General features: G+C 38.3%; 1 protein-coding gene and 1 long non-coding RNA gene across 2 annotated transcripts in view; both read right to left on the bottom strand.

The window, feature by feature from the left end:
- The window catches only part of LOC112919923 (uncharacterized), a 185,569-nt gene that overhangs the window by 53,621 nt on the left and 110,216 nt on the right, over window positions 1-21,732 (bottom strand). The window lies entirely within an intron of this gene.
- LOC112919572 (MICOS complex subunit MIC27-like) lies at window positions 8,267-9,547 on the bottom strand. Its single transcript, XM_072740852.1, is given in 2 exon segments — window positions 8,267-8,997; window positions 8,999-9,547. Coding segments are annotated over 2 exon segments (804 nt in total). The 5' UTR covers window positions 9,491-9,547; the 3' UTR covers window positions 8,267-8,685.

Below are 21,732 nucleotides of genomic sequence, written 5' to 3' on the forward strand. Positions count from 1 at the left end.
CATGGGAAAGGAAGACTTAAGAGACCTACAGAGGAATAGTGGAGAAGAGAAAACATCCTAGCCTTGTACCCTTCGTACACAGCAGCAGAATAGGGTAATAGGCTAGAAATAGAGGTACCAAGTGCCCATAAAACCAATGTACAATAAAAACATTCTAGAAAGACTGGACAATATCTAGAGTCTATATTGCTCTGAAGGAATGTGATCATTTCATATTTAGATTTCTTTTAGTTAGCATCTTATGCTTAATCTTGTCTCTTTATGTTACCTTTCCCCTTACTTTATTTGTGCTCATAGCTCTGCTAAAATAAATTGGTGACTGGGAACTGTTTCCTTCTTACCATTGCCAGTTTGAAATAATCAACAAATAGAAGAATTCTACCTACCCAAACCTTGATTTTAAGGGTATCGTGAAGATTTACAATATGCTAAACAAGGGGAAAACTTGGGAATAATCAGTACAATACATTTTGCTTTCCATTCTAATCAGTTTTTCAAGTCTCTGTGTCGATAAAACTTTTTCTCCTTTTTCACAATGGTTTACAACTTAAATAATTTAATACAACAGTTGTTATATTTTTATTGCAAGCTTATAAAACTGGAACCATAAGTCTTTTCTATGCAATATATTACCAAAAAGTGACACTGGAGAAGGGGAGCTGATGATTACTGAAACTGTAATTCAATCTTCCAGTTCTGAAGATGTCATAAAAATGGCTTCTGCTTTACTTGCATATGGCAGATACCATCAGGATGCCTCAAATGAACTCTCTCTGGGTTTTCAAGCTCTCCTTCAGCATTATTTCATATACAATAAAAACAAAAATGGGACTCCACGATGCAATGCCCATCGTGATTCAAGCCCAATAGTTCTTTTGTCAATAGGATTTTCTTTTATGAAGTTTCATTTTAGAATTAATTTTGATATCAATGCCTGTTAAGCTGTGGAAATTGAAATGAACCAAGTAAGTCTTTTCCTATTCGAGATGACTTGTAGGAAGTGGTAATTAGAAAAACGTGGAGAATTTGTACTGTGCCAAAGAAAATTAAACCCGTCATGCTACATACTGTCAATTTGGTTAAAAGTATAGGTGTGGGACACCTGGGTGACACAGCGGTTGAGCGTCTGCCTTCAGCTCAGGGCGTGACCCCAGGGTCCTGGGATGGAGTCCCACATTGGGCTCGCCACGGGGAGCCTGCTTCTCCCTCTGCCTGTGTCTCTACCTCTCTCAGTGTCTCTCATGGATAAATAAATAAAATCTTAAAAAAAAAAAGTATAGGTGTAGTAAACAGCAACATTCCATAAATGCGCATTTGTTCATATATTTTAAATTTACCACTTTTCACTCTGCCATATGAGTTGTCAGAAAATAATTTCCTAATTCTGACTGATACTTTCAATGATCCAAAAGGTGCGTGACTTAAATAACGGATTCCTACAGTCTTTACGATTAAGAGTGTCCCACATAACTTAGGGCTCTCGTCTGGAAGGAAGTATGTTCCTTTTAGATGAAGAGGATGGTTAGTTATTTGTAAGTTCTTGCCAAGGATTGTCATTCAGTGGACTTGTCACGTCTGTTTTGACTTTAGCCCAAGACGACAAGCATCAAATTCCCCAAACCTCTTCTTAATATGTCCAACATGCACTTAATCTACTGACGATGTTGCCAATGAAATTTAAGAGCTGTTTTCTATTAAAAATGTCACGTTGCCTTCTGCATTATGGCACTATGGCGAGACTCTACATAATCTTCAAAATCCTCCCAGGATGAGAATAAATTAGCTCCTCAAGGAGGGTGGAGGAGTTGAAATTCCACAGCGTGGCTACTGGGGGGTCAACCCGCGCCCCCGGAAGGTGGAAATCTCCATCCCCCCGGCCCCAGGGAGCCGAGGCACCCGGGCCTTGCTGCGTTGGTCTCCCGGCCAAGGCGACAAGGGGGACAGGCCGCAGCCCTGAGAGGGTGGTTGATTCTCATCACACGGGCCTCACCACGAAGCTGTCAGGTGGCCCATGGCCAAGCCAGCGGCTGACCATGCAGAGGGCAGACGACAGAGGCAGCGCGGCCCTGGCTGTGATGCTTGCGGTGAGACGTGGTGCTTTTGCGCCCCGTGGCCAGGGTTTGGTTGGATTCTGGACACCTTTGGTGAAAGACACGTTGCCCCTCCCAGGTTGGCTTTCTCTGACCATCGCTGTAGTGAGTCGAGAGGGACAGGCCCACTGAGCACTTTTCTGCAATGGGAAGGTGCAAGATTCTCCTTCAGAGCGCTGAGCTCCCCTGAGTCTGCACAGTAGAAGCACATTCCCAGTCATTGCTTTCCAGCGGGGTCCACCTCTTAGGCTGTTGGCTTCTGCACCCTGCATGAACTTTCCATCTGTTCCATCTCCTTTTACTCTTCTGTGTATGTAACCCCTGAATTGGATTTCGTTTTCCCCTAGGGATGTTGGCAGAGCGATGAAGGGGAAGATGCGATTCCTGGGTGTTTTTAAATTTAAGAAAAGTTGCTCATATGTTTTAAAATCTGAAAAAGTCCAGCACTGGGTATAGAGTGAGATGAAGAATAGCTAACTTGTATAGTTAGTCTCTACTATTTGCTTTTTGTATTTTAGGGCCAAAAAAAAAAAAAAGTTTAATAGTGTGCCCATCGTCCCTCAAGTTGAAATGCTCTGCAACATGAGTTGGCGGAGATCTCTAGGAGCCAAGAATTGCAAAGGGACACTGAGTCACCATCAGCCTCGAAGTTGAGCTTTAGGATACTGGCTTTTGAGAACCACTCGTTAACTGAACTTCTCAAATATACAAATGAAGATGCAGCTTGAATACACACACACACACACACACACACACACACACATAACCTTGTGTATGTGTATGTATGGAGAGAGATAGGGAGGAAAGGTAGGAGAGAAGGAAAGAGGGAGAGGAAGGCTTCAGGCATATTTATAAACTAAAGGTAACACACTACATTTTGCCAGGAAGTCAAAAAGTAGTCCTGGTTGACAAAATAAATGAAGTGACACGTATATTCTGTGCAAATAGCGCTATAAAGCAAATAGTCTCCTATGTTACAGCTAAGGCATCTGGATAGTTTTTAAAGATGTCTTTTTTTTTCTTCTTAAAATATGATGCAATGGTCCAATGTGGAGGAAGGGGAGATGTCAGAAATCTATGACAAAATCTGAATCATGAAGAAAAAGTTCAAAACTCTTCAGCGTAGTTCAATAGAAGCCACCCCAAGTGCTTTCAAAAATACTATGTTGTCAAGTCCAACTGCTATGAAGTTGGAATTATTCCAAACTCTTGTGTAGGTGATTTATCTCACATCATTGTATCCCACCTATTCGGCTGGTTGGATGTTAGCTTGGTGAGGCAGTTTTGGGATAAAAAGTGCTGGAGCAGGAAGTTCCTGTTAAACTTTAAGCTGATTTAAAAATATTTAGATTGAAATGTTCCATAACTACTAAGGGACATGGCTAATTAAATGCATACATCTTATTAGAGTCCTGCACCACAAGAAGTAATGACAATAATGGCCATAATAATAACTACAACTAACATTATTTGCTAGAGACAGGCATTGTATTAGGTGCATTCCACGCATTATCTCATTTACTCCACACAACATCCGGAGGCTGCCTTTTGCTATTACCTCTGTTTCACAGATGAAAAAAAATGGAGGCTCAGAGAAGTTAAATTACCAGGCTTTCTGAATTGGGTGAAAATTTGGGCTCTACTGAGTTTCAGAAACATCTGGGCTAACAAATTGAATCATCCTGCTCTTCTGTGATTATTGGCTCTTAGCAGCACTGTAGCTTTAGGAATCAATATAGTGCACGAGTTCTATAAATGTGCCTCTTAATAAGTTAATAAAACAGAGATATTCTCATTGCCTCTCCATCAAAGTTTCAGGGAAAAAATGAGAATATTAAATGCAGTAGGATAGGGAAGATCTGCTCCATTTGCTCTACAATGATAATCTTTTACAAAAGAGGATTTTTATTATTAATTCTTTGCCTTCTGGGGATATTATAATTTTCTAGAATATAGAACTGCCTTAAGCACAGTAATTTGCTGAGCTAGACTGAATCTCAAAATGTTTCAAATGAGCTGATAAACAACTGCATAATTAGCCATTATTAGATCAAGTCTGTGTGTTACTGATATCCAGATGAACAAACCAATGGATAGGCAAATTGTAGATATAGTTTTAAAAACTAAGAGTCTGTGTTATATTTTTGCATGCTTTGTAACTTGTCCTTTAAAGAATTAAAAACCACATTTCATTTGCCTTTTTTAAAAAAAGACATTTAGATTATTCTATCAAATAAATCCTTAGAGACTTAATCATTAAACACATACTTCCATGTATGAATAATGAAAGATTTATGTGTTGAATGCAGCTCATGCTTTAAAAATGAATAGATAGTGGGATTTTTTTTTCAATTAAAACTTGCCTCAAATCTATTGCTTGCATGGGTAATGCTCTTTCATCCCCCTTCTGAGTTCTGGTTCAAGTCCAGAGTACAAAGTACATTTGGCCCAGATTATGAAAATAAAAGGTTTTGCATGCTTAAATCAGAAAAGGCAAATACAGTCAGCTTTTATGCTGAAACACACACACCTTATTCAATTGGTAACATCCAGTCCAAAATGTATCCACGTTACAGTTAAATCTCTCTTTCCTCTCATTTTTCATTTTTCAAGAACTTGACACTGGATCATAAAAATGTTGCTCTGGGCTGGAATTCGTCATGCAGGTTTACAGCCTAGGAATAAGGTGGTTTTTTTAAAAAAAAATATTAAAATTAGCTCAGCCGTTTTGAGGATCAAATAAAGAAAAGAGACATTTGCAGAAAGAAAAAAATTCTAAGCTGCCTTAATTTAAACAAAATTTTAGTTTATGCTCTGAACTCAGAGGCCACAAAGCAAAACAGGTAAATATGCTAAAATCATCTTTGAACACAAAGAGCTGCAGCAGCAATTTTCCAGAGGATTTCTAGAATTAGAGAGTTGACATTTTTGTCTTGAATGGTTTAAGTGTCTGTTGAGGGGGCAGACCAGATAATTTCTTGAGATTCTTTGAAGGTCAATGATTCTGTGACTTGTACCTATCGGTATTTGGTGTGCCAAAATGAACTGTGAACTGCCAATGGGCAATGGGTGCCAGGCCCTGTGTGAATGAGCCCCATTGGAAAATGAATTTGTTGCTGGATGAAAACAAGTATTTTGACCTTTGACGATTTTAACAGCTTCCAAAATTTTTATGCCCTTCTTATGCTTCCCATTATCACTGATCCTCCATTTGATGCCAACTAACAGCCTTAGGTTAAATTTTATTGCTGTTGGGTTCAAGTTCTGCTTTTTTTTTTTTTTTTTTTTACAATGATTATATTTATCCACAGTCTGAGAGTTTCTTGTTGCTGTTGTTTCCGCCTTTATTTATTACAGATCTTGGGTCCCTGGTCTTACATTTACATTTCTTCAGCTATTCCTTTCATTTGGTAAATTAGCATGCATGTTCTTTGCATATTTACATGGTTCCAGAAATAAGACCATTTATATCCTCAAAGTTAAAGCCATAGGGCCATCTGGGCTACAAAACTAACAAGGAGCGCCAGTTCTTCTTTCTAGAGGTGTGTCAGCTGTGCCCAAGTCACAGTGAGAAAATTAGACCTTTGGTTCATAAGGTATCAGCATAATTGCCTTGATGTTTTTCAAAGGCATTAGAGAAGTTTTCAACTTTTTTACAACGCTCTGATTTTATCAGGAACACCTTGCCATCGTGTATTTGATAAGAAAGCCTATCGTTACATTTTATAACTTTCTGTACTTAACTCCTAAAAATGACACGAGTGTTCTCCAAAGTCCAAGATCCCTTGTTAGGATTTTATTAATGAGCCTTTTAGAGATACTCTCTCCCTAAAAGGGAAATTATATTTGGTTCAGAATAAATGAAGCTATACACTTCAAGATCTGAGTTGATTTAAGTCTCTGAAGCAAAGAAACTTCAACAGATTTCAAATTTGGAACAATATACTGTCATACCCCAGAATAAGAAGATGATATCTAATTTGATTATAACATCACAACATGTAATGCTACACATATCTTCAGAGTTAAGTAAATATTATTATAGAAATCTGGGTCATTACTGGCTGCAGTGTAATGCATAAATAAAATAAGGTAAGGAGAACATTTCACTAAATTTTATTTCAATTCCTTGTTTTCCCTGCATATTTTATCACTGACATTATTGTATCGAAACAAACCACAGTTTTGCTGTTGATGAGGGACACAAAAAACAGCTTGTCTGTCATTTGATTCCTATACAGACTTTAAGGTCAAAAGTTATTCCTCACAAATGTATGACTTTCCTGAATATTGAATATTCGAGCTAGGTTTTGATCTGGAAGCATTGTGAATAAGCCTTCTGATGGGCAATATTTGTATTGTCATATTAAAACTCCCAGGAAACCAACCGAGAATTGACATCGCTATAATCAAAGGAAGCAAAAAAGATCCCCAATCATTCAAGTAAGTTATTTCCTTACAAATGGGAACAGAAACACATTGCAAAATAAACTACAAAATCAAAAGTTAACAGACCATGATCATAATTGTCATTTGTTTCTGACTTGTATGAAGAAGTAAGTAAAAACTACCTTGGGGTAAAAGAAAACGTGAACCTAAATCCTTTATTTTAACTCTTTGCTTTTTATTTATTTTCAGTTTTATTGAGAAATAATTGACATACACTTAAACATGGTTAAAATGGTAAATGTTATATTTTACCAAAATAAAAAAAATTATAAATATTCACACAGGGAAGCAAAAGTGATGTTCTATTTAAGCATCTTAAAATGGGATGGTAGACCTCTGATATTTACAACAATGGATTTGGAGACTTTTGTGAATGCCTAATTTTATATGTATGGGAATGTTTGTTTTGACTTTATTTTGACTTCTGGCTTTCTCCTCAGTTACCTTTCCACTAATAGTTCTTTCTGGTACATCTGCTAACACCAAGGAAACAAATTCAACTTTCACTTATTCTTATTCCCCATGGTGTGTGACATTTGCATTGCTGAGACATGAAACTTCTCCCTGAAATACTTTTCTTTTGCTTTGCATAGAGGATTCTGTGACTTCTTTCATGTTATACTTCTGATCTGCTATCAGGGTCAGCATTCTGCTACTTAATCTATTGAAAACCTCTATTTCTTAGCTAAGAAACATTGTGTCCCCAAATTATTTTGTTTCCCACTTATTTCTGTCAACGGCCCCTAGTAGTTCACCTTCTTTTTTGAGTTATTTCCCCTAATAAATGTTCATGACAATTACTACTGAAAACAAGTGAAAGCCAAAGCTGAATAATACTGAAGGTGCTCAATGGTGTGATATAAATACTGGGCAGTCGCACAGGCTCATTCACTGGTTTAGTGATGCTTCTTTATGAGTATCTGTGATTCCATTTCTTGTTTCAGAAAAACTACCAATCATACTCAAATGAGTTCATATTTGCAAAGTTCTAAGAATTGTACCTGACACGAAGTAAACATGTAATTTTTAAACTAAAAAAATACCCATTATAGGCCTTCGGCATGTCGAAATCAATACATCAAAATCAGAAAAAAAATTAGAACTGAAAAATGACAAGGCTGAGTCTATTGTTAGACAGGAAAGGAGGGTCCACACCAATAAGAAACAAGGTGGGGGAGTCTTCCTGACCAGAAATTAAAGGGCTAGAGGCAAGGCAAAAGGAGCAAGTACACAAACAGGGCAAGAATCTGAGTTCACATTTCTGGTTGGCTCATGATGTGGATTAATTTCTCTTATGGTTAATGCCTTTGGGTTCCATAACACCCATGCTGAGAAACCCGGTTTTAAATAAATCTGAGGTAGTTGCACTAGATTCCACTGGACCTAGGTTCATTCAGTGGATTTCTTATACTAGGAGTAACTTGAGAATACTAAAAATCATTAATATTCAGTCTATGATTGCCGAGGACATGCATTTTTTAAAAATATAAACAATGAAAGGTAAGAGCAGAAAATAGGTTTTTAGATGCTCTAAAAATCATAGTTAGGGTTATTTCTCAAAGATTTCCAGGGGAATTTCTGAAGTCAGCTGTATCTTTTGACAGACTCATATAATTAAGAAGTTCCCTGGTAACAGAAGCCATGAAATCTTTTTTTTTTTTTTCATAAAATATGGATATTTTATTCCAGTTCTGAGGGATGAAAAAAAAAGAGCAGAGGAACACATCCTTCTATACACCATTCTAATTTAGCTAACAATAATTTGAAAAATCTAAAGCAAATATGTATATGTATCTGTATAAATATTTATATATACACATACATATTTCATCAGTATTTATATATTTACTCTATTTTTGTTTTTTTTTATAAACATTCTTAAAATTATCAAATGCATCCCAAAACTTCTACTTCTGCCTCTTCATCAACCATTTAATATTGTTTGGATTAAATTTACAGTTTGTGTTTTAATCCCTTATGTGACTGGTCAAACTGTACATTGTATCAGATGTGAGGGAAAAACCTTGTTTAAAAGTTATATCCTAAAAAAAAAGTGATACTTTTTGTGTCACAGTTACCCTTTACATGATTTTTTTCATCATAATTTTCAACTTCACACATCTTGCAGTTCTCTATGCAGACTATTTCAGCTTCTAGTGCTGTACATATCTACATCTTCTGGATGGGACTGCCCGTGATCCATGAGCTTGGGGTCAGGCATAAACTGTGTAGCACCTGAGGTGGATTCTGATTTTCTCTTTGTTTCAGAGATGAGTTCAGTTGGCAAAGGCACTGAGTATTTCAGGCTGTCAGCTGTTTTTGCAGGTATTTCTATTTCAGCAGAATTTCCCAGCTTAGGTTTTTCTTTAGGTTTAGGAAAGGACTCTTTTTTGTTGATTTTTGTCCACAATGATTTAACTGCTTCATAAATTTGTTCACTTGTAGTGTATGCCTTTTTTTCCAGTTACCTTTGCAATTATTACTGACTGGACTGGGTAGCAAACAGCTGCTCCTAAAGTGGCCAGTCCCAGTGGATAAGCAATTTTCTTAAACCTAGAACCTTTTCTTGCTGAAACCAAGCCTGCCAGTCCTGAAACAGTAATCACTCCAATTTTTGGAAGAAAATCTCGAGGTGGATTCTTCAGATAGACATACACATCTTTTCCAAATTGTACTGTATCCATTATCCCATTTTTCATAAACACATAAACACCCTTGCACCAGCCAATATAACGACTAGTTGTAGTGCGGATGGATGCAAAGCCCATCTGTAAATGACCAGGTTGCTCTTCAACATATTTAGACTGCAGAGGTGGTGCAGTATATATGGGGAGCTTCTCTGGTTTTACAAGCTGCTTTTTGTATTCTTCTTTAGCCGCATGCACAGTTATAGATGCACATATCAGACCTGCAGGTACGGTTGTCAGCTTTCCCATCCTAACAGCCGCCATCTCCGTGACTTTCTGCGTCTAGATTTTCATATGGTGGGCAGAGAAGGACAAAACTGTTCAACTCCAGAAGCCATGAAATCTGAGGAAGAGCAGGAGCTACTAAGTGTACAGAAACGATTTAAGCATAACTGCAATGGTGTTATGAGGGTTTAGTGCTCTTGCCCTAAGTTCCTGGAGCACTGTTTATAAAGCTCTGCTGTTTCATCTTGCACTGTACAGTATGTTCATTGTGTGCTGACACTCCACAGTATGACTTCAGCTCCCTGAGCTAATGCCTATCTAGAGTTGATACACAGCAAGTACCAGTTGAATGAATACGCCAACAAATGAAAAAAGTGCCAAGAAAGTGCTGTTCTTCCTTCCCTTTACTCAACTCTATGTAACTCAACTCTCTGTAGTAGGAGCTGACCTCTTTGTTCTTCTCAGACTGGCACCAAGAAACCACATATTATTTTTTTCTGAGTGGTGCGGCCCATTTCATAGAAAGAGGATTCTACAATTAGACCAGCCACACAATATAAACTGATGTAAATTGGAGATTTCAAAGAAAAGACTACCAAAAGTTGCAATGGTTAAAGAAATAACTTTATCAGGAAAGGTAAGGTATGTCTTATAGAAGGTAGGCTCCCATGGGAACAGAAAAGGAATATACTGTTTTGTCAGCTTTTTGTGCATGGCAGGATAGGTTTTAAAAAATATTATCTTTAGGAGAGTGAGTAAAAATGTAGAGATGAAAACATTGTATTTTACTAATTTAATTTAAAAGTGTTACGAGAGTGAATTAAGACATTATTTTCCCATTAATGAATGTTTCCATTTTAAACTTGGGGAAATAGCAGGTTTGTCTTGCCACATGGTAAGTGATTCTTAGTTATAGCCATTAGAAATTCCCTCTTCATCTCTGAGTGGGTAATTATTACTTGAAATAGCTCTTTTGGAGTGATTATTATGAAATGTACCTATCTTCTGTTGATCTACTGCTTTATTTATCTCATGTTAAAAGATCTTTAGAAACCTTTCTATCATTAACGGGCAAATTCCATTTTACAGATACATCCATTAGTTGCCAAGAATAATTCTAATCTGATAAAAGGATAACCATTTAAAGACTACTAATTCACATATTAAATGCTTAGGGTTGTACATTGTTAAAGACCTTACATCTCCAGACCCATTATCCTTTGTCTCTTGGTAGAAGACAATAAATGTGGGTCTCAAACATTGGCTGGATCTTCTTTCATCTAGACTGGATTAAAAAAAGGGCTACAAAAATGAATGTACAGTTTGAGAAATTCTTCCATAAGGATGCTCAAGGATCAGTATAGATATTATGTAATAACAAAATATCACAAATCTCTTTGAGATGGAGAGAAGCTCATTAAAAAAGAAAATACCTTTGGATAATTATGATCTCAAATGAGTATTTAAGGAAAGAAACATGACAAAATATTTCTAATATTTATGAGGTGCTTCTCAGAAGGATAGAGTTAATTTATTATTCTCATAAGAGCTGTTTTCCATGTGATTAAGATCATAAATAGAATTTAACTGTTTTCACAGCAGCAATAAATACTGGAGAGGCAGAAAGAGAAATATGCCAATTTTTAGCAAAATTTAAGAGATGGATTGCAAACCTCTTGAAGGCAGAGCCCTAATTTATCTCACTCCCTATCCTTAGAGGCTGACATTCATCCTGCCAAAGTTAATCAATAAATATTTGCTCAATAAATACATTGAATTAGTATGTATTGGGTTTTCTGGCCTCAGTAGGGAATCCACAACCTACAAATGCACTAAATTGCAAAGGAATTTTGAGGCAGATTGTTTGCGACTTATTACTCCCTACAGAACAGGCTATCATGCATGGATGGTATGGGGGTGATCAGGCCAGCTTGTGAAAGTCACTTAGTCTACAATGAAGCAGAAACATTAGACACTTGATATGAACAAATACTCAAAATACTCAGCAGGATAAAAAATACTGCAGCAATAAAACAAAAGAAAGAAATAATAAAATTGAACAAAAACTAAAAATGTTCATGTCCCTCAGTACTTGAAGAGAAGCAGATGTTCTTTTAAGATTGTATATATTTATTTGACAGAGAGAAAGGGAGAGAACAAGCAAGGGGAGCTGTAGGCAGAGGGAGAAGGAGAAGCAGGCTCCCCGCTGAGCAAGGAGCCCGATGTGGGGCTCGATCCCAGGACCCTGGGATCATGATGTGAGCTGAAGGCAGACACTCAACTGATTGAGCCACCCAGGTGCCCTGAGGAGCAGAGTTAAGTACGAGAAGATGAAGAGATGTTTGGAGATTATCATGGAGAGGCTCAGGAGCTCAAGGACTTTAGAAGCTGGTGACTTTTTAAAAGTTACGGAGAATTCCTCTGCAAGACATAGCTCCACTTATTCATGCTAAAAGCCTTTCAGTAACATTATCTTACCTCTATCAGCCAAGACTTAAGGTACTTTTTAAGATTCAAAAATGGAATGGTAAAAAGGGGAAAAGAGAGAAACAGGTGAAGAAAAATCAGGTAAACTGAACCGCAAAGATGAAAAGACTAAGATCCATATCAAACCAGTCCTCTCTGCGCTCGGGGCTTTGATGGATAAGGCACAGTCCCTGCTTTCAAGAAGCTACAAGCATGTAAGGTGCGTCAACTGATGAGCGGGGCAGTACGGCCCTTGTGATGAAAACCGTGACAAAGGTAACTGGGTACAATGGGGCCAGAGCCTTCAGAGGGGGTGGGTGAAGGCTGCGAGTGAATCCTAAAGAAGGAACAGGCACCCCTCAGGCAGCTGCAGAAGCTCAGAGAACAATCCACGCTCAGGGAACAGTGTGAGCAAAGGTGCGCAGAGTAGGAGGCCAAGTCGGAGAGGGAAGGCACCGGTACATGGGAATGGGGTGGCGAGCTGGGTGGGCTGGAGGGAGAAGGGGCCTCTGTGCTCCCCTTGTGAAGCAGCCTGACTCATCCTGCAGATGACTGGAAACGTGAGGGTTTTAAACGGGGAAATAACATGATCAAACAGGCATTTTCCAAAGATCACTGTGGCAGCGTGACGGAGGGTGGACTGGAGGTGTGAAATACTGGTGGCAGAGAAACCTGTTAGACAACCGAGGGGGAATGAAAGCAGGGAGCAGGCAGCAGGCTCATTACAGAGGGAGCAGGGGAGCCGCTTGCTCTGTTCTCATCTTCATGAAGGGCCTCAGATTTAGATTCCTGATGTTGTCTCCTAATGAGGCTGTCTGCGCTGTCCCTGGGATTCATTGTCAAGATTGAACTTTTACAACATGCCACAAATTTTGTTACCTCACTTGAACATCTTTTATTTTAGGGGACTGGGGAGCCTCAAAAAATGGAAGGGATCTGAGTCCCTCCTAATCTCAGAGAAGCCTGCTCACCTGCTCTGTGTAGTTTGTGCAGGTTAAGACAGAACGGGAGGTGCGGTGCCTGGTTGGCTCAGAAGGGAGAGAATGCAGTTCCTGATCTCGGGGTCGGAAGCTCGAGTCCCACCTGGGGTGCAGAGATTCTTAAAATAAAAAAAAAATAAAGTCTTAAAACAACCAAACAAAAAGACTAAGGGATAGAGAAGAGAGGAGAGCTAGAAAGTTTCCATAACTGACACAGATTAGCTTTGTTGCAGTGTGGGAAAAGTGTGCATCCCTTTACTCAGGAATTTTTGATGTTTGCAAGATGGGTGTTCACAGCTTGGGAGCACCTGAACCATTGTTACCTAATTCTTCCTTTACCTACTTATAATCCAGATGGAGACCGTGGATTGGAAATATTTAGGAAAAGGTATTCTGTATCTCTACATTACTCTGTTTTCTTGACATAGGAGATGGACTTTGAGAAATGACCCAGAATTAATAGTTTTTAACCTAAATTATTAAAAGAGACTTACTTCTCTTATGTTCATGTTTCTGGTATTATGCTTTTTTAAAATGACTGATAAAAAGCAGTATAATCTGGAAAAAACAAGCATTTTGTCGTTGTTAACTACAAAAGTGAGATTTACTTTAAATTTTTGCTTTCTAAACGTATTTAATTAGCTATTGTTGAGAGGAGGATCAGACTGGAGGCAACGTCAGTCAGGGGCTATTTGTTTCCAGGTAATTACAGCGGAATCATCCAATGAGTAATAAAATAGTAACAAGGTATGTTTGAAAAGGTGAATTTTGAAGTTTATTTTTTTACACATTCATTCACTAAATGCAATTGATTATTAGCACTTTGCTAACTGATTAGAATACACCATTACTTAATGATATTATTAAACCTTCAAAAAGGTCTATGAATCTAATATCTACAAAAATAAAAATACACCTTCAGAACAAAGTGGCATGGTTTTAAGGCCAAACTTGAGTGAAAAGAAAATGTCACAATTTAGTCTTGTATAAAATTCAGACTCTAAATAAATCTAATTTATGCTTCCTGAGCTCAGTTGTCCTTGACACATAGAAAACCATGAAAACATATCTCTTTGCAGAAAGAAAACACTTCTTCCTTCTAGTGTATGAGTAGATCCTTATCCATGTTGAGGGAAGCGATAAAAATGATAGAAGTGTTACAGTATTAAGATGAAGAAAGAGGGTCTTCATATTTTTAAAGTTCACTGTTTCACAACAAACCAAGGACACAGAAGGGCTCTTTCTCTTTTGGATCATTTGACTTAACATTTATGTCCAAAACTCTGAGCCTCGGGTAAAGATCACTTCGTTCCTCTTCCTTTGCTTCTGGATTGAACATGCCCTACCTAGATCCTGGACGGTGAGGGGCCCAAGCGAAAGAAGCCATTGGCTGTCTGCTCTGAGCCTTCAAAAAGTCTGAGGATCTTCGGGAGAAGTCACTTTGCTTCCTTCTTGTTGCTGAGCATGCTTCTGATAGATGCCATGGAATATTATACCATGTACATATGAAGTTGTACATATTTATTGACTGAATACATATATAACTTCAAGATCTTTCAGTATTTACCTGAGATTGTTCAGGAGGAATTATTAGCATGTTTCACAAAGTTTAAAGTATTTCTCTCCTCGGGTGTCAAGTTTCTTGACCCAGAATTACTATGTGAAGATGCCCCAGGAATGATCATTTATGAAGCAAATTATGACCCTTTTTTAAGTTTACATTTTTTGGGAGCAGTGGTGGAGGAAATTGTTATTGTCAAGTATACTGCCTTAATTAACTTTTGACCTTTTTTGGTAAGACATAGGTCCCTTGACAGGAACAGTGAAGTGATTACTTATTATAGCCCCACCTCACTGATATGTGACCCAAATTTTGTGGCATACATTTTCAACCAGTAGCTTTGTTTTTTCCTGCTTAAAAAAAAAATGGCATTAACGTAACTTCTTATTCAGCTTAGAGAAAAAACAAAAAGGTCTTATCTGTAGAACAGTTCACATGGAATCTCCCAATATATTATATTTACTTTCGCAACAAACTCAAATAAAAAAAAAAATCAGAGCTTCTAAGACAGTTACAATGAAGCAAGCAGTCCCATGGATATAGTTGTGGGCATGTTCCAGTACTCACCTCTGTCCGCTGACCTTCCTTAACTTCACTTCTCTCATGTGATAAGACTGAACTGGAAACTGACAAGAGGAACTTGGGGTTTTATGATGACTAGTCTATACGCTTATATTAAACATTTATCCATCATGCTGGGAAAGGGCTGATTTACTTTGGGGTGTTTAACTCACTGGGCATTCTAAATGTCACATTTCTCATAACACAAAAATACAGAGGATATCGGGTGCCCAAAGTTTTAAGATTTCTTTTCATGAGTAGCATTCACTGGCCTCAGTCTGTCTGTACATCAAAAAAAAAAAAAAAAAAAAAAAAAAAAAATCTGATTCTAAGTATGGATTCTAGATTCTAAAGCCCAAGAATAATGAATAAAATCTGAACTATGGAAAACTGAACAACTTCCTAGAATGTTACTATTTGCTGGAGACATTTGCATTCAGATCTTTCCTCAAATTAGATCTCTGGCATTGCTTCCTTGCTTTCTAGCATTGCTCCAATGTTATATCTGTTCATGGCTGGGAGGAAGCCAATTTCAAAGATTTATTGCACAAAGAGCTATTTACTGAGGCATATGCAATGCTTTCACTATGAAATAAACAGAAGTAGCATGCCTTTAATATACGTTTTGACAAGAAGAAACGAGACTTATTTGTCTTCAGCACTCCCACACTATGGAATGAAGGAGAAATACCTTTGGTATTTATTACAGTGTAGTACCTTCCATGGTTTTGGGAACACATGATTTTCTTAGCTTAGTCTCACATTTCACCTTACACATGCCTTTATATCGTTTCCCCAAAGGTGAAAAGCTATTACTTTACATGTTTTTAAAAGGGGAGGCCTTTTCCTACTGATGGACAAGGCTCCTGTATTCTACCCTGACAGTGTCATTCTCTTTATTTGCCATGTTGGAAACAGTCATTTTGACTCTTATATTTTGCAAAATTCTGGCAACTTGTTCTCATTCACTAATTCCCTCAGGTACGGATCCTTCTTTAAGGCCTGTCATAATCTCACCTACCTCTTCTGGGGCAGTCGTTCAAACTTTAGTGTACATGGAAGAAACAAAGGAAACTCATAACAGTCAGATTCTGGATCTCAATCTCAGGTGATTCAATGGTCTTAGGAAAAGCACAGAAAACTACATTTTGATAAATCACATATAATCCCTTGTCCAGATTTTAAGAAATTCTATAGTCTTCTTATCTCCACCGGGTCTTATAAACTATTTCCAAACTGTTTTGGAATAGTTCCAAAAACTATTTTTTTTTCCAAAGAGGAAAAGAAGCAAATTTGTTGTTGTTGGTAGGAGGGCATGAAGGGGAGGGTTCTTCACCTTCCCCAACATCTTGGATAGATGGGAGGTTGGGGGCAATAGAAAAGGCAGTAGATGGGGGCGCATGCCCCATTCTGTACAATATAGAAGAATCTTATATAGATACTTTGTATTAGAGCCACCTGTCCTCATTTGTGTCCTCTTACTGGCTGGCCAGGTTGGGAGACACTGGGGGACAAAGAAGCTGGGGGTGGTGAGCCAGGACAAAGGGATATCCCATGGTCCCCATCCTCTGGCTGTCTCTTTGTGGGGTCACTTTGGATCCTTGGTGGGGGCATAGCAGAGCTCTAGTGGCCGGGACACCATCCAGAACTTCTCATTCACCAGTTCGAGGGTCAGCGAGCCATTCAGTGTCAGGGGCGATGTAGATAGTGTACTGCTTTTCACTGACACCTTCCAGACTGGGTAAGGCAGGCTCTTCAGGAGCCTAGAGATTATACCTAAAGAATCCTAAAGATTATACCATGTTCATTCATTTACACTTTCAATGATTTATTGAGCACCCAGTGTGTTCTAGGCATAGGGTTTATAGTAGTGACCAAAGCAAACATCATTGACTTCATGGAATTCACAGTCTATGTTTACCTAGGTTTACCTCTATAACTTATCAGATTTGACCTAAACTTTCTTAGTTTGATGTTAAAGATCTTAATTGACTTCGTCTCTTGACTTTCATTCGACAAAGACACTCTCTGTAGTCAAGTCATTCTTATTGTTCCTCAGCCTTCCTGTCTCCATACCAACCCAATCTACCTCTGGTCATTGATCATATCATTCTCCATCAGGGATAATGTGCAGTGTTGTAGACAGGGCAGAAATATGGGAAAGTAGGGTTCATCTATCCATTAAATACGTTTATTAAGAGCCAATATTATTCAGCAGTGAACAAGCGAGAAAATAAACATACAACAAAAACAAAAAGAAATATCAGATAAGTGCTATCAAGTACTACTTGATATTGGCTATATTAAGCTGAGAGCTGAATGACAAAGATAGTGCCCATGCAAAGTTTAGGGGAAAAAGCATTATTGAAAGAAGGAAAAGCTAGTGAAGGCTTTCAGGGAAGATGTATGTAAGAAGAATATAAGGAAGGCCAGTGTACTTGGTACATAGTAGGAGATGGTAAAGTGGTAAAGGCTGGGGTGAAACAGGTCCACATGAGCCAGATGACATAGGGGCAGAAAAAAGGATTTTATTCTAGGTAGAATGAAATATCACCGGATGGTTTTCAAGAGGGTTGAGAGGGGATCTGATTTATGCTTTAATGTAGCTCTCTTCAGATGTTGTGTGGAAACTGGATTGTAGAAAGGCAAGAAGAGACCAGATCAGAAGTACTATAGTAGCCTAACTGAATGATAATGGTGGTACAGACAGGTATTAATTCAAATGGACAGATTGGGCATATGTTATGCAAGTAGTATCAAGGGGCTTAGTGGTGGATTGAATGTGGGGGGTGCATGAGAGGACTCAAAGATAATTCCTAGGGTTTTTCCTTGAGTAACTGGCTGGCTGATCATATCCCTTATTGATCAAGAGAAGGTTTGTGAGGGAGGTGGTAATTAAATGTCCAAATGGGGGGTGATGTGGCTGAAAAGATAGATTGCTGTTGCCAGACTGCAAAGAGTTTAGAGTAAGAGATTAAGAAACTCAAACTTGTTCTAAATTGCGACTTAAGGAAACATACACTGATGTGTAGGATAAGCTGGAAGGGGTAGACACTGCATGACTGAAGTAGGATTTGGGGACTAAGAATGATGCAGGGTGGGGAGCAGTTGGGTATGAGATGGAGAAAGTCAAAAGTGACAAGAATAATTATAAAAGAGCCAACTACAGTTGGGAAAGAGGTTAGACAAAATACAAACAGAAAATGTGTTTGTACATCTTAAACTGATGATGTCCTAGATGTTGGCCAATTGAATTTAAATTAAAAAAAAAAAGAAAAAGAAAATGTGTTTATTTGAAGATGTAAACGGAGTTCAGAGTGGAGTGGAATTCATCATAGATGGCTTCTTGTTTGGTAATTTTGAGAAGAGGAGATGCATAAAGTAGAAAGGAGAGCATGTAGCCAGCTCCTGAGAGAAGGGCTAAGTCTGCTGCAGAGGAAGGAATTCCTCAATCGTGATTCGGTCCTGCAAACACACCAGTGTGGGAAAGAACCTGGGTTAAAGGAAGACAGCAGACATTTCAATCTGCAACTGGTCATTCCCTCCACTGGTGGCATGAGAATTGTAGGGGGTGGTGTGTATGTGTGTTTGTGTGTGTGTATGTGTGTGAGTAGCAACCTCATCTACATTTTAGTTCCCACACATCTTTTAATCATAAAAAAATTGGCAACTCTGTTACTATTAGGATCATCTAATGGGTTATCTGATGAAACATATATTGTAGCATTTCCAGAGCTTGAAATATTGGTCAGTAAAATGGAAAATTTTTCCTCACCTTTATGAGTTCTATAGCCAATGAACAGTATCTCCACAACAGGATGCTCGTAAGGAAGATCTTTGTACATGAAGGGAAAAAGCTGTTGGTCTTTATGAGAAAATGTTTCCAGTTTACAATTAATTTTATTTTTCTGACTGAGTTTTCTTTCTGCAGTATAACAGGCTAGATCAATAAGAACTCTGCATCTATAACAGGAAATCTAGGCAGAGAAAGTCATCAGAGAAAGCAAATGATGAAGAAAATCAATATGCTTACCTTCTTGGTATTCCCTTATCCTTCATTTTCCACTTCTCTTGACTTCACCAAAACCTCACCAGTGAAGCTAAATGAATCACCGGAATGAATTTTTTTTTCTAGAGAAACAAATTTTGGCTCATTTGTGTCAATTGCAAAAGCAGCTGCTTCTTTCCTATATGAGCCATTTTCTGAATAAGTGATTTTTTTTTGGTTGGCAAGCTGAGGGATTTTGCCTTAGTCAATAGTTGGCATTATCATCAAATAGGAGGCAAATTAGTCACTGCAAATGAATTAATATCTTCCAGAACCAGAGTTATTTATGCCCTGAGTGATAAACTTGGGAACTGTTAATCAGTGCACTGACAGAATTTGTAAATGAGATCAATGCATCACTGTTGGGGATCTTCCAGGAATGATGGAGGACAGGATGGCTGCCAGAGGACTGCATTCATTCATTTGCTTGCTCCTTCCTTCCTCCCTCTCCTTCTTTTCTCCCTTCCTTTCTTTCCTCTTCTCTCCGCTCCCTTCCTTCCTTTCTCACTCCACCTCCCTCTTTTCCTCCCTTCCTCCCTTCCTTCCTCCCTCCCTTCCTTCCTTCCTTCTTTCCTTCCTTCCTTCCTTCCTTCCTTCCTTCCTTCCTTCCTTCCTTCCTTCTTTCCTTCCTTCCTTCTTTCCTTCCTTCCTTCCCATGATCTATTCCATGTTAAATGTCAGGGACATCCTTAAGGAAATCATGTCTCCCTCCTTAAGAATCTGATGGGGAACGGAAATACATGAAGACATCAGACATTATTAGAGTACAGTGCATTAAACATGATAACAGAGGTCTATGAAATGTTTTAATGTACAGACAAGCAAGAGCCTAACTTTCCCTCTAGGGGTTAGAGAGGGTCTCACTGAGAAAAAGAAACATGAATTTGCCAGGTGGACAGGGCAATACTTTAGGCAGAAGAAAAAATATGTGAAAGGCCATAGATTTAGGGGAAACCATGATCATCACTCACTACTGCAGCAATCGCAATAACAAATAACATTTACTGTGGACTTAGTATGTGCCAGGCACCATATTATGTGCTTTCATAAAGTAATGCTTTAATTCTTATAGCCACTCTATAAGATGGGTATTATTCCCATTTTTCTGATAAGAATATGAGGTCCCAAATGGTAAAGAAACATGTCCCAAAGAGGAACTGGTATGTTTTTGGAGTTGTAACCACTTTAGTTTGTTGGTGTATGTGTGTACAGGGTGGGCAGTGAGAAATGTTAAGAGATGAAGCTAGAAAGATCATCAGGAGTGTGTGTTAATAAATACTAAGATATGCTACAGAAAAGGGCTCAGATTCATTCTTAAACAGGACAAATTTGTTCATCTGTTGTTCTGTCCATCCACTCATTTATTAAATATATTTACATATGGAATTTCAAGCAATATATAGAGAATGAGTAAAAAATGAGGGTGTAAGAAGAGAAAAGATGAGGGAAAGGATGTGATGAAGTTAGGAATAAGCCTAGCTGTGTAGGCATTGCTGAATCTTGGCAGTCACTGGTGCTTCATCTTTGTGTGGAAGTTAAGAACTAATTGAGGAGACAATGCCAACCTACCCTGAGTGAGCTGAAATTGTACCCCCTGGAAAGGCCAGAATCTTTCAGAATAATTATTTTTTAAAGTCATTTATTTACATGGACAGATGGGTGATACCTTATATCATAGTTGGTAAGATTTTCACTCGAAAACAATTTTTTTTTGAGAGAGAGAGGGAGAGTGTGTGTGCAAACAGGGGTCAGGGAAGGGCAGAGGGAGAGAGAGAATCTCAAACCAACTCCATGCCCAGCATGGAGCCCAGCATGGGCCTCGATCTCACAACTCTGAGATCATGACCTGAGACGAAATCAAGAGTCAGGTCTTAACTGACTGAACCACCCAGGCACCCCAACTTGAAAATTATTTTTATTTTTAAAAATATTTTATTTATTTATTTATTTGAGAGAGAGAGAGAGAGAGAGAGTACAAGTGGGGTGAGGGACAGAGGGAGAAGCAGACTCCTTGCTGAGCAGGGACCCTGATATGGGACTCGATTTTGGGCCTCTAGAATAATGACCTGAGCCAAAGGCAGATGCCCAACTGACTCAGCCATTCAGGTGCCTTGAAAATAATTTTTAAAGGAGGTATAACCAAATGCCTCCTCCATCAAAACACAATCTCAATAAAGTACTCATGGAATGTCTGTCTCTAATAATTCTACTACCCAAATATTTGCTTAGATGATTTATTCATGACATTTGTACCAATCCAAATAAATAAGTTAACTTGTTGCTTGGCTTGTTATTTTTAAGCCAAGTAAAAGATGCATACCTCTAACAAACACACCACCTTTGGTTTTAGAACGGTTGACATGTAGCTCTTCCTTTTGGCAGTGATTAGTTAGCAGAGGAAATGCCTTTGTAGGCTATTTTGAGTTTGCAAGACCCAAATTGTATCAGCCAAATAGTCTCTATTATAGTGGAGCTTTGAGTATATCCAGACCTGCTTCTAAGATTGTTTAGAAGCAAGTTCAAAAGAAGAGGGGAGAGAACGCAAACTATGAAAAAATTAACTGCTGTTTTAAAAGATCATCCTCACCAAAGCTAATTCTAGTCAGTCATCTGACTCTATTTTTGTGTAAACAGTAGAGAGATAGGATGAGAATAGTCTGTGTTG

This window comes from Vulpes vulpes, chromosome 15 (assembly GCF_048418805.1).
Source record: "Vulpes vulpes isolate BD-2025 chromosome 15, VulVul3, whole genome shotgun sequence".
Taxonomy (NCBI): domain Eukaryota; kingdom Metazoa; phylum Chordata; class Mammalia; order Carnivora; family Canidae; genus Vulpes; species Vulpes vulpes.